The sequence below is a fragment of the Coenobita brevimanus genome, chromosome 60 (assembly GCF_032717465.1).
Source record: "Coenobita brevimanus isolate Jiangsu-jjx chromosome 60, ASM3271746v2, whole genome shotgun sequence".
Lineage (NCBI taxonomy): Eukaryota > Metazoa > Arthropoda > Malacostraca > Decapoda > Coenobitidae > Coenobita > Coenobita brevimanus.
The window spans coordinates 38,027,326-38,052,450 of NC_137013.1; the positions used below are offsets into that span (position 1 = coordinate 38,027,326).

At 40.3% G+C, this 25,125-nt stretch overlaps 1 protein-coding gene across 2 annotated transcripts; it reads left to right on the forward strand.

Annotated features, from left to right (window-relative positions):
• Positions 1-1,095: 1,095 nt before the first annotated feature.
• On the forward strand, positions 1,096-10,969 carry l(3)neo43 (cytochrome c oxidase assembly protein COX16 homolog l(3)neo43). 2 transcript variants are annotated; one of them, XM_080275033.1, is made up of 4 exons: positions 1,096-1,214; positions 4,123-4,268; positions 6,420-6,534; positions 9,059-10,969. In XM_080275033.1, the coding sequence occupies exons 2-4, from the start codon at positions 4,165-4,167 to the stop codon at positions 9,185-9,187; spliced, it is 348 nt and encodes a 115-aa protein (XP_080131159.1). In that variant the 5' UTR covers positions 1,096-1,214; positions 4,123-4,164; the 3' UTR covers positions 9,188-10,969. The 2 variants fall into 2 exon arrangements, with proteins under 2 accessions (XP_080131159.1, XP_080131160.1); XM_080275034.1 differs by having other exon boundaries at positions 1,112-1,132.
• Positions 10,970-25,125: the final 14,156 nt, after the last annotated feature.

Below are 25,125 nucleotides of genomic sequence, written 5' to 3' on the forward strand. Positions count from 1 at the left end.
GTGTGCATAATGTAATGTGTGTAAGTATATGTACGTACATACATGAATTTATTAGTGCGTATGCACATAGTTGCCTACTTAAGTACATACAGTACATACGTGGGTACGTATGAGGTCAAGAGAATATATATAAGTAGGTGCGTACTAAAGTACGTACGACCGTAATACCCTCCAGATCTCAGGTAACCCACCGTTGTTTTGGTCTTGGGCCATGTAAATGATATGTGCTTCCATTTCCGAGTCGCGATCCTGTAAGGATGATCTGGAGGTCCCGTAAGCAAAAGGGAGACTGCACTAGAAAGATGGCGACCGCAACAGAATATGCATGCCGTTCGAGCCCTGCTGATTGGGCGCGAAGGGGATGAAAGACAGCAGGCTCAGGAGGGAACGGTTTTGCTTACCTACGTTCACTCAAGCAAGGTCACACAGCTTGCCCTTCAGACCTCTTCCTGCTGCCAGGAACATAGTGTAGTCACTTTGCAGTTTCACAAATACAGCGGTTTTCATTTGTAATCTAGGTTGACCTCGTATTTGAGGAGGGTCAGTTTTGATAGTGCTTTCTATCGCATTTGACTCTTCCGAGTTAACCCAGCCATAGGCACAACCCGACCATGATTAACTTGACAGTGTGATCTGGATGGAGCTACTTTCTTGCCTTAACCAAATGACCTTACAAAAGGCCAAACTTTCCAATCCAATCCAAGTAGGCCATGTGGTGAGAATCTTACTGGCAGCTTTTCGCCCATGTACATGACTGACTCGATGAGCTTTGTATGTGCTACAAAACCAAGGTTACAAATGGGTGAGGCATAATCTAAAGGAGGTCTGATGAGGTCATAAATTGGGGGATGGAGGGGTTATACATAAATACCTACAGTTTTAAGTATGTTTGGGTGCGTGTGAGTAAGTTGAGTACTTTTTTGATGATGGTATCTGTACCGATAAACAGGCTGCATAAAAATCACCAGTAAAATTAACATTTACTATTTACATTGAGGCGTTCATTGGCTTAAAACAGTGGTTTGAATTTATTTACTTTTAGTAACGTGAAATAATTAATCTATGGTTATTTTGTACTAAGCGTTATGACGTAGAATAGAACGTGTGAATGTTTACCTACGGACTTACGAAGGTAGTTTCCTTCTTCATGTGACCGTCAAATTTTAATTACTGAATTTAGCGGCCTACTGTAAATTGCCACAAGAAAGCTAAGGGTAAGAGGTCAAGAGGGTGTCGTCTCACAGTCTTGCAAACCTATTAAAAAACTTAAATCTTGGTAAACTTTGGGCACAAAGGAGTGAAAACAACTTTGGCAGCTTTCCAGTGTTGGTTGCTTGTTTAGTGTAATAGAGGTTATGTCGTGGAAAGTTTTTATTAATTTTGCAGACGTACATGAGATTTCGCAAGCCAGAGGGTTTCAGCACATTAGCCAGTGATGTAATAAATAGCACGAATTTATTCACGCTTCATCAGTGTGTATGTGGAAGAAGTTGGTTTTGTCTGACCAGAGCCGAAGAATATTATTTGATGGTTGCAAGGGTAGAGTTTTGAAATGTTATCATAATGAAGGAATTAACGGTAAACATAAGCATTACTTTTAGCAGTAGAAGCACTATACCAATTCAGTTCTTAGTGAAACAACTTATTCAAAAACAAGAGGCCATCTCTGACAGGATTATTATGTCTGGCTGTAGATACCTAGATAGTATGGTTTCTTCTGCATTACAGTCAATGAGCTCTATGATATGGAGAGGCTATCTCCGCAGTGAGCGTGTAACGTTGGCCGCCGTGTTGAAACACCTGCACTCGTCACCTCCACAATGGTAATGCAGTTGCATCACTGTTCTTGGCTTGCTGTTTCTGTTTTGCTGTTGGTTACATAAGCTAAGCAGTGGGCCATGGCACTATATTTTCGGAATTCATCGGCTGATTTCAAAAGGTGTGGGTGTCAGTGGTGCAGATAAACAACATCAGTGTCGCCCTGGGCCCCTGGCGGCGGTTACACAAACTGTGTGGTGCTAGCCATGAGAAAGCCTCTCCATACTATAGAGCTTAGTACCGGTAATTAAAGTATATTGTTGAACTTGCATTTATTTTATATTTTCATATTTGCCTTTCATTTATATAAGAAAGTGTAGTTTCACACCCAGTCTGTCTCATGTTACATTACAAGAGAAAAAAATACTTTTGTGTACCGTATTACTTTCTGCCAAAGCTCTTAGGCTTATGAATATTGGGATTTTTAGTTTTTAAGGTTCTGCTTTCTCTTGATTTTGTGTATAGCAGTGTGTTCAAAGTAATACCATCATTGTTTGGCAGGAGTGACTGTTCATGGGCATTTGGGCCCAAATTTTTGCTCTTCAGCCCCAACCTTGGCATCCTTCAGGTCAAACCTTGGCATCCATTGGTCTTAAATCTGGCATCCTTGAATCCAAACCATGGTTTCACAGAATTGTTTAGTGACGAGAAACACACAAACTAAACTTGACAGAACCTAGCCTATCTGAAAATAGAGATGCATTGTAATGAACCTCTTTTATATATTGACATCTCATGATTCCTGCCTTTCAGTTTTTATGCTTATTTTTGGGACTGCCACAATTTTTACACAACCTGACTGACTCCAGTCTACAGCCCTCTACTGCAGTTTTTACTCCACCACAGATTTTCGTTGGTAGATTGACTGAGTCTTGCAGATGATGTTGAGCTCATCTATCGAGAAATATAACAAAAAAATATGCACAGATGGTTAAGCCTGTGAGGTGGAGCCAGAATTCTAAGGGACTGAATAGTGAATGGATGGGTGTCAGGCTCATTTCACTGGACATGCTGTTGATAGCTCTCCATCTATATTGCTTTCTGTTTCCTTGTTTTCTAGACCCGATTCCCTGGTATCCGGAGGAAATTAAACCAGGCTGATGAAATATACGGTATACCTGTACTGTGGTTTCTGTACTATACTGTACAAGTTAGTACAGTATGGTACCTACTGGCATTAGGAATGTGATCTGTCCATAATTTGGTGCCATTTAGAGATTTACTCTGGGTTGTTATTTTTGTATGTTTTGTTATAGTAGCCTATGATGAGGTACAGTACAGCATAGCTTTGTTTTATGATTATGATCCTTAAAAAAAAAAAAAAAAGTAATGATTGATCAGATATCAAGTAATTAAAACATGGGTGCAGTGGGGATATGTTTTTGGCCAAGGGTTACCTACCCAACAAAGTCTAAAAACAGGACTCCAGTTCACCTAATCTGGTAGTTATTCACTCCATTTCACTTGCTGCTAACGACCAAAAATAAGTCTGAAAACATTTTTCTAATTCACCTGAGGTGGTAGTTATTTCACTTTACCAAACTTCATTTGCTACTTGAGCTCAGCACCACACTGTTCCACTGTTGACACTAACACATCTGATAATGAGAGAGTTCAGAGGCCATCTTGGAATGAACAAATGACAGCTTGTGTTGGTGATTGTGTAAGCAAAAACAACGATCATACATTGACCAGTAGGACTTTGTATGAGATCGTAACGATCTTATATGCAAAGTGCAGTCGTATACCGTATTTAAAAAAGGCCTTAACTTTCTTATCATTCCTGTGATACAGTGGTAGAGTGTGCGTTTTTGTACACGGGTGAACGAGGGTTCGCGTCCCGCCAGGGTAATATACATTGGGAGTGTTCATCCGGCCACGTACTGCTTTGGCAAACATAAAGTGTGCTGTGGTTGAGCCAGTGTTGCATACTATAAAGTATGCTTGCATCCAGTCGGCTTTCGTGGGCCGATTACACTTGGCTCACAGACTACACACACATCCAAAACCACTGCAGTCACACTTACAAGCACTTCTTGCCCAACATACAGTCTCTACCAGACAGCCTAAGCCGCTTGGTAGAGATACATTGGGTGTATCATCCCCACTTTGGTCGGGGTAGTCTGGTCCTGCAGTGGATACTCAAATGGCTGCTGCTGCTGCTGATGATGATGATAAGTCATTCATCATGAAGTGAGGGTCTGCTGTGTGCAAGTAAACTTGTCATTATCATGAAAGGATTTTTATTGTGAGCCTGTGGGATATCAGTGATAAGGATAGTTTTGATGTGTTATTTTGCCACAGGTGTGAAGAGAGGTACCTCTGGTGTTGGTGTGGCTACTGGGCATGGGGACAGGATTGCTTCAGTCGCGGACAGTGCGCTTCGGTGTGCCATTCCTCCTGCTGGTAGTTGGAGGATCATTTGGACTGAGGGAGTTTGCTCAGATAAGGTAAATTTTTGAGGGAAACACTTGCATCACTCAGGATATAATCTCATTGCTGAGGGAGAAATAAATGTGAGTCTGTGTATTTACTATGTTCAGGTCTACCCCACTATATGATACTCTGCCTTAGTGAAGCGAAGAAATTAACACTCTTCTCCGCCTGTCGATGGCCAATCCCTGGTTATCCAATGGGTTTCGTTTTTTTTTACTGATTTTGATTAAATTTTGTGTTAATTTATAAACTGTTTTTAGATCTAGATTAATGTTTTTCGGTCATAGGTGAGGTGAACACCATCATTTTGGGATACCAGTACAGTTTACTAAGTTTGATTTTTTTCCAGATGTACTTTTGATGATTTTCAAATTTAATTTTGGATTTAGGTGAGTTATAGACTGCTTTTAGGCTAAGTTTAACTTGTTTCAAAGCTATCTGGGGGTTTAGATGAGCTGGAAACTTGTTTTTGGACTCATTTGGGTGGGTTTAGGACTTGGTTGACTGGGGGTGGAATCCCAAGGCTCCCAAACGTATCCCCATACATTCTACGTTATAACACCCCCATTTAACCCAGCTCAGTGATGGGTTTTCCTAAATGCATCTCGTCGTTATAATGGGGGTGGACTGTATACTGGTATATGAATACAGTACAGTACTGTACTGTGTATTTTTTGCAGAATGAGCAAAGTACAGTAAACCCTCCATATAATGAACTAATTGGGGGTGGAGTAGGTTGCTATATCTGAAAGTTCGCTATATACGAGGGGTCGGTATTTCCGAGGGATTACCGAACTCAGTTCACTAAATAAGGGGAGTCGTTCGGTCCTACGTGCTCAAACATAACTTACATGGAGAATTAAATGGTTCATGAAGTTGTACATGTAAATGCAATACTGTATGAAGTTGCACATATACATACAATACTGTACAGTACCTATAATAGCAGTATGGTATTGTATAATGTAGTGCTGTTACAGTACACTTACTGTACCAGGAAGGGATACTGTTGAAGTACACCTACTGTGCCAGGAAGGGATGCTGTTGGAGTACACTTCTTGTGCCAGGAAGGGGTGCTGTTGAAGTACACTTACTGTCCCAGGAAGGGATGCTGTTGCCATCATAGGCTGATTTGTGAACCTCCCCTGCATTTAGCGACCTTTGTTCGCAAAATCCGGGGAAAGGTCGGTTGTGATTTGGCCGTTTGTTATATCTGAAATTCACAGTTCCAGGGTTCGTTATATCGAGGGTTTACCCTATATAAAATGTAATTATTCTGTTTTATAGTTTTCATTTCTCTTTCAATTACTGGTACTGTAATTAATTTTTTTAGTTAAGATCATCATGTTTAGCATGAATAATATATTTGCTAGTACTGTATACTAGCTAATAAATGTCTGTACTGCTACCCACACATGTACTATATTGGTGTTACTGTACTGTGTGTACCGTGTATTTGATGAAGTACAGTATTTTTTCATCTTGGTAATTACTGGGTTGGTTGTACTTGATAGGAAATATAATGTGCATTTGTGTGGGTGATTATGACTGTGAGATGGAGTTAGGATTTTGAGGCTTGAAAAGTGAGTGAATGTCTGAATGAGCATGTGACTTATGTCATTGGTCGTGCTTTTTATGAGTCCTCTTTCTCTGTCATGTTTATTTATTTTTTTTTTTTCTTGCTTTTTGGACACTACCCAACCCCATCATTTGGTAGGGAAAAATAGGCAAGATGATGGTGATAAGAAGGTGGAGGATGCATATTACTGCAGATGTCGTCCTTCCTCCAGTACTTAATGGTGTGTAATGACAGTCTCTGCCACTGTACTGTGCATGTATTTTCATGGACTTCCCATTTTGTCATATGATAGCAGGTAGTACATTTAGTTATTTTATCCATCCATTCATCATCCAATCCTATGTTGCCCTATGAAGAACGTAGGAGCCCAGGGCTAGGCAGGTTGGTCCAGACATTTAAGATGAGAGCGACCAGCCTCTCTCATCCCTGAGTGGCAGTATGTGAGCAATACACCCCAACCACCCCTTGAGGAAATACAAATGTGAAAAATATGTTGTACTTCCATGCCTGTGCTTATTGTGAATTGGATAATTGCCAGTACTCTTATGAGCTCATAATTGTGCTATGTTGATGTTGCTTATTTCAGATATGACTTCAGGAACCGGAAAAACATCTCCAGGGAAGATGCAGAGAAGATGGGAATCAAGATGAAAGACCAGAGTGAAGTGACACTTGACTCAGAATTTGAGAAAATTAAGAAGGTAGGCTATTCGTGCGAGTCATTGTATTGTATAGGAAAAATGTATAGCAGGTTTCTCAGTATAAATTGCCTTTTTGTGTTCACTTTAGCAGTTAGGTCCACATTGAACTACAGAAAAATTGCTTACCATGGTTCTGTTGCCACCTATAAAACTGATTTGCCAGTATCCCCCAGTTTACAGTAGGCTGTCAGTTGTGACATTTTGCAGCATACCCCAGATGTATGACAGAGTGCCTCTTCTCACAGCTAATGGGAATATGTAAACAGAAAGACAAGGAGTAAAGGGGGTGAAGGAAAGCAGAGAAAAAAAGAGTATGTAAGGCATGTAGAGGTGTATTGGTTAAAACATCCCATTCAGAGTGACAGCCATGCCTGCTGCAGTTTCGCAGCATGTATTGATATTAGAGGGAAAAAACAAAAAAAATGAATTATAGCGGTTACTCCTCTTACCGCTCTCCATCTTGAGAAAAAGAGGTTCATGGACACTGGCAATCATTTTTTGCTTCAGCACATTTACTGCCTTCAGACATTTCCTCTATAGGGATTTCCTTTGTATATTACACTTTATTTTGTCCTTTTGATACCAGCATACTTTGTTTCAGTAATATACAGTCATCTCGTGTAGAGTGCGTGAGTATGGGCACCGGATGCCCGTCGCACTTTATAAATTTGCACTTTGTGAAGCAATAGGATCCCTTGTTAAAATGGCTTTATGGGCAACACATCCTAATTTTTCGCAGAGTATATTGATTCACCAATACCTATCCCTAACTGAAATGCAAAAGGAAAACTTACAATAGAAATATGCAAGAGTAATACTGTATATTTATTATCATTCTTTCCTCATCCTTCTGCCTACGGTTGACTTTACACTCCCTCTTCTGTCTTTCTTTCCTTCATTCTTTCCTCTTCCTTCTGCCTGTTGGTGACTCTACACTGAGTGACAAGCCAAATGGTTTCCTGTACACCAGGAAACCATTTACTACACTGGGTGGTAACCATATAACCAAATTTTGGCGCCTAGTGGTTTAGTTGGTAATTACAGAGCTCCAATCGGATTGAGCCGGTGAAGGTTTATATCCAAGGGAAGGTTGGGGTTTATTGCTTACGTAATGCCACTCAGGGATGAGTGAGGCTGGTCACTCTCATCTTAAATGTCAGGACCAACTTGCCTAGCCCCAGGCTCCTACACTCCTAATGGGGCAATGTAGGATTGGATGATGAATGAATGAATGAACAAGCATTGTACAGAGGGTAGATAATGCGAATTGTTGTTGTGGTATCTGAGGCCGTACCGCGAAGCTGAATCAGAGCATACAACAGCCATTCTTCACAGGCCTTATCCCGTGCCTCACTTCCACTCTCATCACTACTGGAGGGGTTTTGGCCCTCTTTTGTGTTGTTTTTGTTTTTTTCTTGGAAGGAACGGTTTGTGGGCTCTTAGCCTTTGGTTCCTTCTTTCTTGCGTTAAAAGAAAAAAAAAAAGATAATCCACCATCTCCATCCTCGGTACACTTATACATGTGAAAAATCCTTTTGGTAATGAATCATTCTGAATCATTACCTATAGAATTTTTGGTAATTAATCATTCTGAATCATTACCAATCAAATTTTTGGTAATTAATCATTCTGAATCATTACGGATTGAATTTTTCATTACCAAATTGCCTCACATTTGGTAGTGAAAAATACCAAATGGCAACCCTGGTGACGATTGCACCAGTGATTAACAACTGTTCTTAAAGCACAATACTGTGTGGCCAGTTTTATGGAATGCACATCTTAAATTGCACTAGGTTAGGTACTGCCTGTTGCTGCTCCGGGAAACCCTCAAAGTCCAGGTCAGACACTACAGACATTACACCATCATCTTGCTGCTGTGGCCACCACTTACTCACACACCAGCCACACCCCACCACACATACTCACCAGCTCCACCCTTACCCATTGTGCGCTACAAATTATGCTCACGAGTTGTGAGAGAATACCGTATTTGCCTCAATTTTTCATGCCCGTCGCACATTGCAAGTAGCAAATGCGCTTTCTAAATAGTTAATAATTGTCAGACCCCCATCACACATTAGGCGAGACACACTTTGCAAAGGTGCACTTTAGGTGAGATGACCCAACAAAAGAATACATTAGTAACATCATCATCATCATCATCATCATCATCATCTAATCTATGTTAAATAGATAAAGGCATTGAAGAGGTACTACTGAGCCTCTGTAGTTGACATGAATATGATTCTATATATCATAATTCGTTAAGCCTTTGTTATAAGCCTTTATTGACGTTATTTTTTCTTTTAAGTCCACAGTGTATTACAGAAAAAGTGCCTTTTAAAACTTCATTGTCACCCGTAAAACTTAATAGCCAGTTCTGCCAATTTACAGTTTTGCTATGAAGTCATTGCTGTGTACTTTTTGTGCATTTTGCACGTGAGTTGGAAAAGATGCCTTAGTGTTGTTTCACCAGTAAGTAAAGAGCACCTGTCCCTGCTAACATTTGGCTTTCCACCAGATTGACACAAGCAACTGGGAGAACAAGCGAGGTCCACGTCCGTGGGAAGAGGGCAACCTGCTGTACCAGGAGGCTCATGAGCGTGCTAAGGCCCTAAAAGACCATTCACAACCAACTCATACCAAGTGATTGTGTTGGGGCAGTTTCACTCAGAGACATCCATTGGTTTAAGACTCACGGGTAAACTGTAGATGATGATCTGAATGTAACCTTTGAAATGGATTAGATGATGATGATAATGATGATGATGAAGAAATGTCTTTTTTCACAGTGCCAGGATTAATAGGTGGATGATCTACCGTCATCACTGGGTGAAGGTCAGGTTGCTGCTGCTGATGATGATGGTGAAGATTTATATCACAAAAAGCACAGTTTTAGTATGTTGGCATGATTCATTTACTAACCCCTTGAAGATGGGAGGTCTTTCTTAGGCTGAATGAAATAGCAAAGGGGTTTGCTTTAACACCTTCAGTATTACTGGTCCCACTGAAGCTATGAGAGAGAGAGAGAGAAGTATGGCTGTAACAAGAAAGATAAAAGATGCTATTTTAGGTATTAGAAATTTTTCTCACCCATTTGGGAAAGAAGTTGCATCCAAGTTATATTTCTATAAGTCATCTGGTATTAGAAGAAATACTGTTTTAAAAATGAACTGACACTTATTAAAAAGATTATTTCTGTCCATGTTATTATAAGAAGTCTCACCCATGCTGAAAATTTTGTATAGTGAGAGGCTAGTTATATTCCATATTACCATGTTACTTCAGAATTTCTTATTAATATAAAAGGGTTATTAGAGTTACTTAGGAATATTTTAGAATTCCCATTTTCTGTCATAGGCAGTGATGGACACTTACTATTCTGCTTTTAAAATCATTTGGTATAGTGACATCTTTTGTATTCTTAATATTGCTGAACATTTTTGTTTTTTCTAGCTTATGAAAGATCCCATACGATGAAGAAGTACCGGTAGGGATTATAGTAAGGGTAATGGTGATCATTATGGAAAGTGCATCTGTAGTTGTGTAGATTTAAAGTGAGTCTAACAAACCTGATTAAGTGGTTGAAGTAAATGTATTTGGGTAATCATAGTGATTTCTTCACTTTGCACCACACATTCTTGAGCTGTTTGAAAGTGTCTCAGGTTAGTTTATCTAATACAGTATACTGTACTATAGCACTAGCTGTGTGTGTGTGTGTGTTTTGGGCAGCCGAAACTACACATTCAAATCTCACCAAAATTGGGACAAAAATCACAAAAAATTTGCTGATGTGAAAAAACTTGGCCCCATCACGATTGAAAAACTTTTACTGTATTTAATGAGCAATCACATTTTGACCAAAAACTGCTCTCCCAGCACCCGGCATAGGATCTCCATAGAATTTTTTGCCCATAGCTGTAACTATAATATAGCAGCGCTAGAGCCCTCCGCAGGAACAAGTGCGAGGGGCCCGAAGGGCCCACGAGAACTTGTGTGTACTACAGGGCTGGTGGATGAAGTGTGTATAGGTATTGTGAGCATTCATTATTGTACTGGATGTTGTAAATTAGTTCTAGGATGGGTCTTTCATTACAAGATATCTCACCTAACCTAAAGGTACTGTAATTAACTGGTGATAGAAAAAAAAATGAGGAGAAAGGGTAATTGTATAGACAGTTTTAAGGACAGGTCTCCCATAAGTTGAATAAAATAGTTTGGTAACAGCAGGAATATAATGTAAAAGATGTCATTTTGTGGAAGATATTAAATAAGTGGATGCTTAAGATTGCATTAATGCAAAATAGTGTACTGTATATATGTTTGTAAATATTATTGCTGGTGTATATACATGAAGAAAGTGGTTGTTGAGATTCACAGTACTATATACAGGATTTTGTATTATGGTATGTTGTATTATAATGATAATTATTATCCCTATATGACTTTCATTTATTAGAACCTCACAGCTAATAATCTTGAAATAAGACTGTATTTGACAGAATAGTCTAGAGTCCTCCAGAAAGGGGTATGTTCAAGAGGAAAGGGTCTTTTATATTATCATATTGCTGCAGATTAGGAAACTTTGTGTAGACTTGTAGTGAAACCCAAATAATGAAGTGATTTTAATATTATCACTGATGATGTCTTTCTCATTACAGAGCCTAACTCAGCAGAGCAAGAGACAGTCTAACCTGGATGCTTTGGACAGAAATAGTCGCACTTGTATGCTGTCTGTTTGGGTTGGCAATGCTAGACATACTGTGAAAAGAGGAACCAGAGTATATTCCAGTGGCATAGCAAACATAGTATGAAAAGACAAATATATTCCACCAGGGTAATTAGTGCAATATGATGTTGGATGACTTTGAACATCTTGTACAAAATATGCAATATAAGATTGTTTGATGAATGAAAGTGCTGTCGACATTGCTGTTGCATATGTAAAAACAATTCAGTACAGTTGTGCTGAAGTGGAAGGAATTTATTGTGAATTAAAATTAATCACACCAAAATAGACATTGAGGTGCAACGTGTGTAGCTAGTGCGTTTGGTGTTTGTAATGAGCAGAAAGAGCTGTTGATTTGAAGGTAGTGTACATAACTAAGACAGTAAATAGTTATAAAAGGATCACCAGTCATGGGACTTAAGTCAGAAGCAAAAGGAATATTATCCTTATCTGACTAAATAATGTGCATGTGTAACAGTAGCAGTGAAAAGGGCAGTCATTAAAAGAACTTAAATACAAACACTGAACCACCTTTCAGCAGACTGCATCATACAGGCACTCTCACTGAATGTGTGTGGTGTTCTGCCAAATGAGACTTCATTTGAACACATTTACTTGGTGTATATTCTTGTGGACCATGTTTTTGAGATAACACAAAAAACATGTTTTCTTGGTGATTTATGCTGAAGTACAAGTGATAATTGGATGTTGATTCAAGAGCAGCTTAACAGTGAAACAAGTTAAAGGTAGAAAAAATAAAAACTTTGAATGAGAAGTATGTGTTTGTAAAATAAATGTCAGTTCAAGAGTAACTTTATAATGAAACAACATTCAGCAAATAATTACTGTACATGGTAATGAGAAGGCTCTGTTTGCAAAGTAGATGTGAATTTTAAACCGTTTTATAGTAAAATAACTTTGAGCTTATAAGTCCTAGTGAGGAGGCCCTGCAGGCTGTATAAACTACCTCTGAACAGTATGTAACCATTAGGGGAAAAAAAAAAAAAAAAAAAAACTGATTTACCCTCCTCATAGTCCTGGGGGATGAGGATAGGTTGCTTTAATTCATCACGGTACATTTATGGGTAAACAATCAGCCCACTTTCTTTGGTGACATTACGTAATTGAAAACCTCCTACACGCCTCTTGGTGATTAAACTTATATCAAGCCATCACTCCAACTGGGGCATTCTAACCACCAGACCCACAGGTACCAGTACCTTTTATTGCTACTGTATGAAACACCAGAAACCACATTTGCAATTCTGTGGTGGTGAGAATTAGGAAAGGATCCATGCACCTGTAACGACAACCGTACTGTATAAAACTCCAGAAGCCACATTAGCGTTTCTGTGGTGACATGCAGATCAGGATGCGAGTACCAGCAGTATCACCCCCACATGTATGGTATAAGGTGTCCGAGCTGGCTGCAGTGACCTCAGTCAAGGAGTGGAACAACATCAAGGTGCGGGTTGCTGGGAGGCTGTGTGATGTGGATATCTTTCATAACACTTCTGTCTTGGAGTCTTTTGGGGAGCCTGGTGGGACCTTTCGTGTGGCAGTGAGTGACAATACTTTTGTTTTGTTTGACCTTCATCTCTAATTTTTGTTGGCTTTTTTGTGTGACTAATTGTATGTAGCTACCTCATTGTAGTTTCCCATTTTTGAGCTAAGCTTGTGTTGTCCTATTTTCATATCTACTTTACCCCATGTATTTCTGAACACTTATTTGATGAGAGTGGCATGGTGTTTGACAGTTCTCCCACCCTGTGCTTTCTCATACTTCTGGATACCGTACAAATCTTATCTTATTTCATATTTCATATAGAGATTTGTATTATAATGATGATGATGAATATGTCAGAACAAGGGAAAACAAAACTAATATTATTATTAGATGATATTAATGCCAGACTGGGAGTCAATAAAATTTGGGATGATGCAAAAGATAGAAATGACGATGATTTGATTGTTGTGTTCTCTGTCCCATAGCTTTTTTTTTTTTTCTTCTTCTTTTTTTTTCTTTTTTTTTCATATATATATATATATATATATATATATATATATATATATATATATATATATATACAGTTTTCTGCAGCACTGAAAAGAATGCAAAGTGCAGGGGATTAGATTTAGCCTTCACTAACCCCTCTATTTTGATTGGGATCTAAACTGAATAAAGCATTCGGACACTAGCTAGATCAGTGAAGAAATAATCATAGTGAAGAAGTAAAAGGAGTGTAAGTTAAGAAAGATAGCAGCCTGGGTAAGTAGGTCATGAGCCTTGTTCATGGTTGACAAAAGCTTACCTTATCACAGCCCAGTTTAACTCCCCTTTATCCTCAGGTATTATTGCCTTTGATAAGGAGTTCTATTGTCATCTCAGGAGGACCTGTAGCTTCTCTTCCCTGCCAGTTTTTTTATGCATACGTGTTAACCCTGTCAAGTCAAGAACATAATTTTTTATTTATTTTCTTATCTCAGTGATTATGTTCAGTTTGAGGTGACATTTTTTAGTGGAAGGGCTTAATAGAGATTGTTTCTAACCACATCAGTACAAGACGTCCATCCTAGATTGAGCAAAATCATTTCGAAATAGGTAGAATAAAATATAAAAAGCATCCCCAGGCTGAAATTGTTAATATTCTCCTATGTGATAGCATTCTTATGTACACAGGAACAGTAAAATGACATAACTCACATACAAGAGAAAATTAATTCCTTCAGAGTTGTGACTTCCTGTGTATTTTAGTTTTGCCACCATCAGACAATTTAATTCACCATAACATAAACACATCATAGTGAAAAGGGATAGACACGACCTCCCTAATCTCCTTCGGTATGAGCAATTTTTTGTAAGCTGAATAAAAGCATCTGATAATAGCAAGATTGAAATACAAAACAAGATCACTGCACTGAAGTGGTTAAGGTACCATTTAATAGCTACACATAATATATCACTGAGGAAGAAATGATAATACAAACCAAGGATATATTTTTAACCCGATCAGCTATGAGTGGTCTCATAAACAGATTTAACTTGTAAGATATTAGCAAGAATTAAATTTGACCTTCCATATCCAGATAGTTTTATGCAGGAGGGGTTCTATATAGCCATCATTAATGCCTTTTGTGTGTGTGTGTGTGTGTGTGTGTGTGTGTGTGTGTGTGTGTGTGTACTAGACAGAACCGTAACATTCACTCAGTTTCAGTAACAGTACTGTACTGTCATAGTTGCATGGACTTTGATGAGCCTTGTTTATTATGTAAGAAGGCATCTGCTTGGTTACTGCTAAAGTAGAGTCAGAGTGTTTTTATTTTAAGAGCTGCATCACTCTGACAAGTTGAACATGTACTAAGTTTACGTTGCATAAAAGTTAATTAATCCTAGCTCTAAAGTACGGATGAGTCATTTTGGTTTGTGGTCAAATCCACACTCTATTCTGTCTATAGCTGGAATGGGTGTGGAACAATTTTCAGGGTAGAAAAAAATTCACTGTCGGTCACTTTACTAAAACAGTAAAATAATAAATATAAAAGATATCTGAATTTCTTTTTAAATCCACATAATATTCCCTGAAAAAGTTAGGTGAAAATGTGGCATGGATGATAATGAGTGGAGTAGGTGAGCATGGGGTTGAGATTAACTAAGGAGAGAGATAAGACAAGGGTGAGGTGGTTGCTATCTCATCTCACAAGTTTGGTTATTGTTTCCCTCATAAAAGTATTCCAGCTACCGTAATTGCTAGATTTAACCCTGACAGAAGATTGATAACTTTTTAATTATTCCTGGCATCAGTGGATTAATTTATTCAACTCAGGAGTGACCCCTTGTTGTTGAGGAATAAAATTTTCTGTTAGAATGACCTTAATATGGTAAATAAAGTTATTTTCTTAAGAGGTTGCTGTGTTCCAATGAAAAATTGTACAATTTTTAATTTTTCCCAGGTCATATTGGAGTTGGTATTGAATGGAATAAGGATTTATATATATATATATATATATATATATATACTGTATATCTCTTTGACAGCTGTATCCCTGCTCTGTTGATTGTTTACGAATGAGAATGTCCCGAAGGTCTGTTGATTGCTTAAATGTTGGTTCCAAGAGTATTTTAACATTCTTAATTTGAGGTGGTTATTAGAGACTGTTTGCAGGCTTTTTGCTGCAGGGGATGTCTCCTAAGCTAGAAAACTAATAATCAAGCAATAACAAGAAGAAAATTTATGAATTTTTTTTTACTGTAAACAGTATCATAACTTAGGACTAGCTAGTTATAGTAATGGGAAAAGTGTTCTGGGTGATGGAGGTTTGAATGTGGGCCAAGATGCCCAGACATTTATCCCTCTCACTATTGTTTTTTGTTTTGTTTTGTTTTGTTTCATTTTTGAAGGCTCCAACATGCTTGCATGCGTCGGCTTTGGTCACTTGATGTCGGCTTTCTGTGCTGCTTGATCTCTGGCAGGTTCCCTATTCAGTCCCTTAATCCATGACCTCACACTCAATGACCTCATCCCAGGTCTTTTTCGGTCTGCCTTTTGCAGCCCTACTGCTAAATTTAACACTTCTCACTTTCTGCGCCCAATTATCATCCCCCATCCTTTCCACATGCCCAAACCATCTTGATCTACCTCTCCTCATCACAACACCAATACACTCCAATCCCATCCTGTCAAGACAACATTTGAATTTGTTAACATGGCAGTCTCTGACATTTTTAAACGCAGTGCCATTCAGGCATGAGTGAGGCTGGTCATTCTTATTTAAATGTCAGGACCAACTTGCCCAGCCCTGGGCTCCTGCGCTCCTCATGGGGCAACACTGGGTTAGATGATGGATGGATGGATGGTACAGCTCAACCATGATGTTGTCTGATCTGATTTGTTAGGATATTTACTACCATATAGTACACAGCATTTTATCTTTCTGTTTGCAAGAATTTTTGCTTTTAGATTAATTGCATGTAGGGTTAGGATGATGTTGATAGTGTGTTTAGTTAGCCATCATCATCATCACCCTGACTATATATATATATATATATATATATATATATATATATATATATAAAGATGGGATGAGACAAGATTCAGAAACATGAAAAGATAAAGCACAATAGAGAGAGAACTGTCAACAGCATGCCCAGTGAAATAAATTGCACAATCATTTACACATTACCCAACTCATTCCCCCAAAATCCTAGCTCCACTTTACATGCCTAATCGTCTTCACATAATTTGTCACTGTATTTCTGTGTATCTGTCTGTAAGCAGACACAGTGGTGGAAGGGAGGGCAACAAATGAATTGCCTCCATATCACCCTGTTGTCTGCCATAAGGTTCCCCTCTTTCCAGTGTATAACATATATATATATACTTTTATATACTTGCTGTCTTGCATGATGTTTGTCTGTGAATCAGTGGGAATTAGGGTTTGCATGATATTGATGATGTATTTGTTAAGTAATCTTCATTATTACAACCATTTCTCATAATTGAGGTATGTATTCCAAAATCTCTCAAATTTTCCACACCATTGGTACATTAGCTTCTGCAAATTCGGGGGAATTGGTGAATCAGCATTAGAAGCAGCAGTGCAACTTTAACTGGAAAATTTTCTGTAATTTACTATAGACTTGATAGCAGAGAAGAACATACAAAATTCATTGTATACTGAGGACTTCTTGCAGTTCAAGTATATCCAGGAAAGCAAGTGAAAAGTGCTTTGAACTGATGCCACAGTTTTATATTTCTCTGTGCCTGTCAGTCTTTCTGCCTATTGTGGTAGTCTTGGTGCTTTGCAGATCAGAAAATTGTATGGTACCAGTAGGCAGAGTTGCTTCCCTTGATAATGAATAAACCAAGAACTCAGTTTTGTTTAAAATTCTGTATGTCAGACAGGGGTTTGGCTAATGTGCCATTCTGTTAAGAGGGAATTAGTTTAATGTGATATGCCAGAAAGAGGGAACTGGTTTGATTTGGTTAGCTGTAAAGTGGGAATTGGTTTAGTGTGGCTTGCTTAATGTGAAGTGTCACTTGATTGATCTGAAAAGACAATGAAAGCACATTCAGTGAAGTATAGGTACCATACCAGTATTGCACAGTATCATCATATCCCTTGCGGGATTAAGGTCTATCTATCTATCTATTGCCAGACACCATAATCCGGTAAGGGGTGGCCATTTGACTTTGAGTTATTTGTTTTATGGGGAGGGGCACTAACCCTCCACCAACCCACTTGTTGACACGTAGGGAGCATGTATGGTTTGGTTATATGGTTACCACCCAGCGTTGTAAATGGTTTCTTGGCTTACAGGAAACCATTTGCCTTGTCACTCAATGTAAAGCCACCTGTAAAGGAAAGAAAAGCAATAAGAAGTGACAGGAAAGATGGGAGAAATAGGAAGAGAGGAGGGCAGGCACAGAAAAAGAATGATAAAGGCTAAGGAAGATGTAGGCAGCACTACATCAAGTGAGTGAATGAAGGAAATAGGAAGAGAGGAGGGCAGGCACAGAAAAAGAATGATAAAAGCTAAGGGTGTGGTTCCTTATTATATAGAAAATTAGAGACTGGTGGTGTAGTGGTAAAATTCTCCAGTTAAAGTGGTGGACCTGTGTTTTGTGCAAAGGTTAAAATTTCCCAGAGCTCCTGGGGACTTTTCATTATCAGTCGTCATCAGGGTAAGATTTTTTGGTAACAGTAATGATAACAACCAGTCCTTTATTACTCCTTTGGGGACCCCAGCACTAGATTATCATGGTTGACATCACTTAATCTATTGGAGACCACTCAGCATCACCACTTAGAAGACAAAAAAGATATTCGGCCACTGCTTGGATTAGAACTATGGCATGTTAATGTATGCTTTCCTCTGACCCCAGGCCTCTGTCAACCTTACCACTGAATGTAAGCCAGATTTGTACCGTAATATAGGAAGCCTCATGTCTCTACACTCTGATTTGTGGCACAGTTACCATAGTACTATTATTATATACTGTAGTCGTCGTTACTCGTACTTTTCTGCGAGTGCCTTATCATTACTGTCCCTAACACAGTATCTTAGCAGGTGACGACCATTATCAGTCATACCCTTTGCTATCTCCTTTATCGAGAGAAACTCATGTGTTGGTGAGATGGTGGTAGTTGAGGTGGTGGTGGTGGTGGTAGTTAAAGTGGTGATGGTGGTAGCTGGATTGACAGTAATGTTCAATTTGGTTCTGTTTCCTAATACTGGTGAGTATTTTGGTGTTTGAGATGGTGATGTTGTGGTGGTGGTGTTGGTAGCTAAAGTGATAATAGTGGTAGTTGTTTGTGACTACAGGTATGATGTTTGGTTGCATTTCATAAGGATGGTGAATAAGGGCACCAAATATTTGTTTGAAATGCCAGTACTATTATTTAATGTGGCTATAATGCTTTGTTTTACTATGTTTCATCATTTAAAAAATATTTTTGTGTTATAGATGGTGGTAACTGAGGTGGTGGTGAAAGGGATTTAAAAGCTAAACAGTAGAAAGTTATACAAGAGATCATCTAAGTGCAGTAGCAAAAGAAGTAGATGGGGAGGAGGTGTTCCTACATTACAGTAATTCATGTGAACAAAAACAGCAGGGTTAACATGATGATGATGATGATGATGATGATGATGAGGAGGAGGATAATGATGAAAATTAAAGATAGTATGGTATATGATTTTGTGGTGCTGTATAATGTTATGTATATATTTATTCTAAGGTGTGTCCTTGTAGACGCTGTTGTATAGGAACACTTTCAAGTCATTCAAACCTGTATCCTAGTTTCATAGGTAGTACTGTAGTTCCTTTTTTTTTTTTTTCTATCAAGTCCATGGTAAGTTAAAGAGAAATTGTCTATTAAAGTTCCATTGCTACTTATAAAACTGATTCGCCAGTTGTAAAGAAAATGTTATGATACCGAATTTTGGAATGCATCTCTGACTTAAAACAAAGGTTCACTGTAATGTTATGTACCAGTAAATGTTCTTTCATAAGTCAGTCTTGATCAGGCATATTTCATATAAGAGCTTTTTTGTTAGCCATCTGTTCCCCTCTGACATTACAGTACTGGTAGGCCTGTACAGTGATGTGGTAGTGGAAGACCTTGACTTCTTTGTGTAGTTTGACCTAGGGGTATCCATTCAGATGTCTTGGTGGAGGGGCAGTTGTCTGGCTTTGAATGGTGTTTATATTTTTAATGTGTGAATAATGAGGTCCTTGCTGTTATTATTATTATTATTATTATTATTGGTGGTGGTGGTGGTGGTGGTAGGTGGGGGCACTCACCATCCACTCACTCAATGTAGTGCTGCTCTCAGGTGACAGCCCTTTCCTCCCTGTCTTCCTTGTTTCCTTCCTTCCTCTTCTTTCTTTCTTACCTTCATTCTTTCCTCTTCCATCTGTCTACAGGTGACTTTGAGTGACAAGCCAAATGGTTTCCTGAACACCAGGAAACCATTTACTGCGTTGGGTGGTAACCATATACAGTAGCCAAATTGTGGCATCTGGTGGTTTAGTGGGTAATTTAGGCACTCCAGTCGGATTGAGCCTGTGCAGGTTTATATCCAAGGGATGGTTGGGGTTTATTGCTCACGTAATGCCACTCAGGAATGAGTGAGGCTGGTCACTCTCATCTTAAATGCCAGGATCAACTTGCCTAGCCACTTTGGCTTAACCCTTTCAGTCTGATTACATCATTTTTGGTTCTTTCTTACTGCCACCAGAGAATGTTATTTGGTGTAGGAAGGACTTGTAACATGGGAGGTTAATGATGGCAAGATTAAATCTCTGTGTTGCAGAAGTAACCCCAAACAAACTAGAATACAAGTGTCTGAAGGTAGAAAAAAAGAAAAAGTTTATCATCAGATTGTTGTTCTAGCCCAAGGCTCATCTAAAACGTGGGACTCAGTGAACAGGCTTGTATAAAAGAGGTTTAATGCTCTGGACCAATTCATAATGTGAGATTAGATTTTACTGTTTGTTGTTGTTCTTATTTTTATGACGATGATGATGATGAAAGTGTGCGGGCTAAGCTAAGTAGGTAAAGAAACTTGTCTAGCCCAAAGCAGTTTCAGTCTGTCTGTTCTTGCGTCATACCCCCCTTTCCTCTCCTCTCCCACCTACCACATCATTTATCACTCTCCTGTCCCCTCCTTTCTTCCCCACCTCCTGCCTTCTTTCCCCTGCCCAGCTCCCTCCCTCCGTCATCTTCATCCACTTCTTTTTCACTTCCCTCCCCCATACTTTCATTATTAGCCTACTTTCGCCTTCCCGCTATTCATACTACTTTTCCCTTTTTCTCCCTCCGTTCCCAGCTGTCTTCCCCAATTTTCTCCTCCACTATTCCCCCATACTTACTTTCCTCCCCTCCTGTTCTCCTTCCCTCCCCTCCTGTTCTCCTTCCCTCCCCCTATATTCCTTCCAGTTTTCTCTTCTCTCCTTCCACTCCTGTTACCTCCCTGTCTCCTCCTCCTCCACCCTTCCTCTTTCCTCCCTCATGCTTCCTTCTTTCCTCTACTCCTATATTTCTTCTACTTCTTTCTTTGTTATCCCCTTTTCCATATTTCCTCAATGTTTCATGCCTTATCTTCCTCCGCTCTTCACTTCTTTCCTCCGCACCCCCCCCCCCCCCAGCATTCTCCGCATCTCACCACCCCTCACTTCACCCCTCCCTCACTCTCTCCTTATCACTCTCCCCTCCCATCATGTCACCTTTCTCCTTCCCCCACCTCCACCCCTCATAACTTTCCTTAATTCATTTTTCTGTGTCTGACTCCTCCCATTCCTCACCTTCGCCCCATGTCTTCCCTTCCTTTTCCTTATTCTTCTTCTCTTCTCATCTCTACTCTTCACTTCACATCTCTTCTCCCCTTTCTACTTTTCACTCCCTTTCTTCACCTTCTCCCCATCTCTTCCCCTCCCCTTCCTTCTCGTCTCTTCCTTCTGTAGTTGATTCCTTTTCCTCACCTCCCCGTCTCTCCCCATCCCTCCCCTTCCCAACTCATCTCTCCCCATTTTTTCCCTCTTCCATTCTCTCTCCTCTTCCATTCCCTTCCTTCTCTTCCTACTCCCTCTTTATTCCCCCTCCCCTTTCCGCTCTAGTTTTACTTTCTCCAACATCTCATTCACTCTTTCCTCTCTCCCATCCATTTTTCCCATCTTTGCCCCTTCCCTTCCCTTCCCCTCCCAACCTTGCCCTCTCCCTTCCCTTCTCCTCCCATCCTTGTCCTTTCCCTTCCATTCCCCTCCCATCTTTGCCCCTTCCCTTCCCATTCCTTCCTTTCCCTTCCCTTCCCTTCTCTTCCCTTCCCTTCCCCTCCCCTCCCCTCCCCTCCCCTCCCCTCCCTTCCCTTCCCTTCCCTTCCCTTCCCTTCCCTTCCATCTCTATATAGCCATACTCTTTTATACTTTCTTCCTTCCTCATCAATCCCTCCTCCTTTTCTTTTCTGACCTTTCCCTCCTCCACTCCCCACCCCTTTCCCATCCGTCTTCCCTCCACTTTCTTTCTTCCTCTCACCTACCTTCCTTCTCAGCCCCCATCTTCATCCTACCCATCCATCCTTTCTCTGCCCTTTCCCTCCCTCCCCCCCCTGGCCCCCCCTTCTCCTACCCTCGCCTTTCCCTCCTTCCTCCCTCCCTCCCTTTCCCGTTCCCGTTCCCTCCCTCCCTCCTTCCCTCTTCCTTTACCCTTCCTCCTTCCCTCTCTCCCTCTCTTCCTTTCCCCGTCTTCCTCTTTCTGTCCCTTCCACCCTCCCTTCCTTTTTCCCTCCTTTTCTCCCCCCTTCCCCCTCCCGTCTTGTCTCCCCTCAGATACAGGGACCAGATAGGGAAGATGTGTGTGCGTTTGACTCCAGTTTATTTATATATTTCCTTGCGTGCGTGCGGGTGGGCGAGCGGGCAGGTGTGTGGTCTGAGTTTGGTGGGGTGAATGTAGGGTATGAGAGAGAGAGAGAGAGAGAGAGAGAGAGAGAGAGAGAGAGAGAGAGAGAGAGAGAGAGAGAGAGAGAGAGATTGTTTCTGTATGTGGATGTGAATGAGGTTTGTGTTTAGGTGTGTGGGCTGATTGTGTGATGATTTCAGGTGCACGTGTGTGTGTGTGTGTGTGTGTGTGTGTGTGTGTGTGTGTGTGTGTGTGTGTTTGAGAGAGAGATTTAGATGAGTGTGTGGGTGGGGCGGGAGAGGTGAATGGTCTGACAGTGAGGCGGGGAGGTGAATGAAGAGTGGAATTTGAATGAGTGTGTGAAAGTGTGAGGGTGAAAGATTACGAAGGAGAGTGAATATGGATAAGGATAGAAGTTGTTAGTTTATAAGCGTGAATGTGTGTGTGTGTATGTGTGTGTGTGTGTGAGAGAGAGAGAGAGAGATTGTCGTTTTGTGCACCCCGCCCTTCTTCATTTCACTCTCACCCTACCGCTGACCTCCAGACTTTCAAGAGCAGTGCGTTCGTTGTTTGCAAGCATAATGGGCCTTGAATCTCTCTCTCTCTCTCTCTCTCTCTCTCTCTCTCATCCATTTTATATATTATTCCTGCTACCGTCATGATTTTATTTGGCTAAGGTGGGGGGAGGGGGGAGTGGAAAACTGTAAATAATAGCCAGTCCCATTTAAGCTATTGTTTTCTTGTACATTTAAGAGTAGATGACCAGTCCCTTCTCCTTGGTGGCTTTACATGATCGAATAGCCTTAGTCACATCTTAGGGATCGAACCTGCAGAACGCTAAACCATGACTCCGGCGGGGACGTGCATACCACCAGCCGCCTTGCTTAAGAGGTGAAAAGGTTACATGAAGATCCAATAATGATGACGTAAACCGCATCCTTTTACCCGCTCTCTATAGAGGTCGTATTTGGAGTTGCATAGAAGGCTTCCTAACACCTCTACTGCAGCGATTTGTTTTTGCATATCACACCTTAACATTCTCTTATATGTTGTATGTTATTTATATTGTTTTAAAATCCGTAGTTGGTATTAATATCGACATCGTTTGCGTCCGTAACATAGTAGATATCGATGCACGAGTATGATGTGCTGAAAAAATGGGAAAGCAATGTCACATGTATCTCCAAACTCACTTAGAATACAGCTTTAATTTATGCCGCCGTCAGACAATTTTATCAGCTTAGGGGAAGACCTGTGGTAGTGAAGGGTTTCGAAAGGCTCCATATCCCCATGCAGTATGCTGACGCCCTTAATTTTGGTATTGTTGCTGCCAGGCGATGTTATTTGGCTCTGGAAACACCTCGCGTGTGGGAAGGTCTGAGGTGTTCTATTTTCATTTTAGGAACAATAAAGTAATAAACTTCCAGTCCTCCGTTTTCATTGCGTAAAAATAATAGGAATGGAACCCCATCAGTCCGAAGACGTACGTTTATATTTTATTCTTGCTACCATCAGGCACCTATTCAACTTCATAGATCAGTAGTAGTGAAAGGGTTATTGAAGGCTATGTCCATCTCATCCATTTCGAAAAAGTGTCTCCTTAGCGGTAAAGAATCATTTGTTAATAGTAGTAGTAGCAGTAGTTGCAGCCCCAGATTTATTTGAACAATTCTATACGGAGAAAATTTTTTTCTAAAATCGGAATTAAATTAAGGCTGTACATAACTCCTTCAGTTTGAAAATTCTCCTGCGTTGAATAAAAATCATCTGGTGGGTTAATAATAGAGTATAAAACAAATAAAGATTATATCTTACTCCTGTTCAGAAAGGCTCTTCAAAGCTGATAAATTCGACTTGTGACAGCAAAAATAAACTAGAAAATGAGATATTAGGGTATCTTAAGTAAAGTTGATGTCCGTCGTGTGAGATTATACTTAGCGGACTTTCCACGAGGGGTAAATATAGAGGGCAGAGTGGGTGAGGGCGGGGGAGGTAAAGGAGAGTGGGTGGGGAGAGGAGGGGTGGAAAGGGAGAGCGGAGAGAAACTGAAATAGAGAGAGGGGGAGGGTAGGAGAGAGGGAGGGAATGGAGGGTGTAGAGGGAGAGTGGATGGGGAGAGGAGGGAGGTTGGGACAGGTTGAGAGGAGTAATTAAATCAGAAGAGAGTGGAAAGAAAAGAGAGAAGAGAAATTCAGATGGAGAGGGAAGGTTGGAGAAAGGATGGGTAGGGGGGAGTTGGGTGAAGAAAGGGGAGAGGAGGAGAGAGGAAAATGGAGAGAGAAGAGGAAATGAAGTGGAGTAAGGAGGAGCTGGGGAGTGGAAGAATGAGGTGGGGAGGGGAGGGGATGGAGGAGGAGAAGAGGAGGGAAAGCTAGAGAAAGGAGCTATGAAATAGGAGGCGGGGACCTGGAGGAAAGTTAGAGAGGGTGGGGGAAGGTATGTGTCGGAGAGCAAACAGACGATGTGGACGGGACAGGTGTCCGAGTTGTATACAGATACATACATACATACGGAGAGCGAGAAAGAGTTGTACATGCATATTGCAGGTAGAACCCGAAATTTGTTAAAACTACCGATAGTTTAGTCAGAACAAGCACTAGTGTATAACCATAGTATTATCAAGGCGGAACGGTTCGACGCGAAGGTGCTGGAGAAGCCCGAAATGTCAAGGTAAAACAAAGGGAGGGGGGGGGGGATAGATCCAGTTCCAGCTGACGTTTTCAGTCAGAACTAGTTTAGCCTTGTATGACGAAACTAGATCTATCACATCACATCACATCGAATACAGGTAGAAATATACCGGGTAACGAAAGATATTTAAAGCTTTCAAAGCAGTTACATAACTAATGTTTGCATAATGAAGCACACTGAAAAGAGCCCAATTGTCTTTAATCAAGCCACCATCAGACGATTATATTGAAGCTGGGAAGAACCTATATAATAGTGAAATGGTTAATGATGGC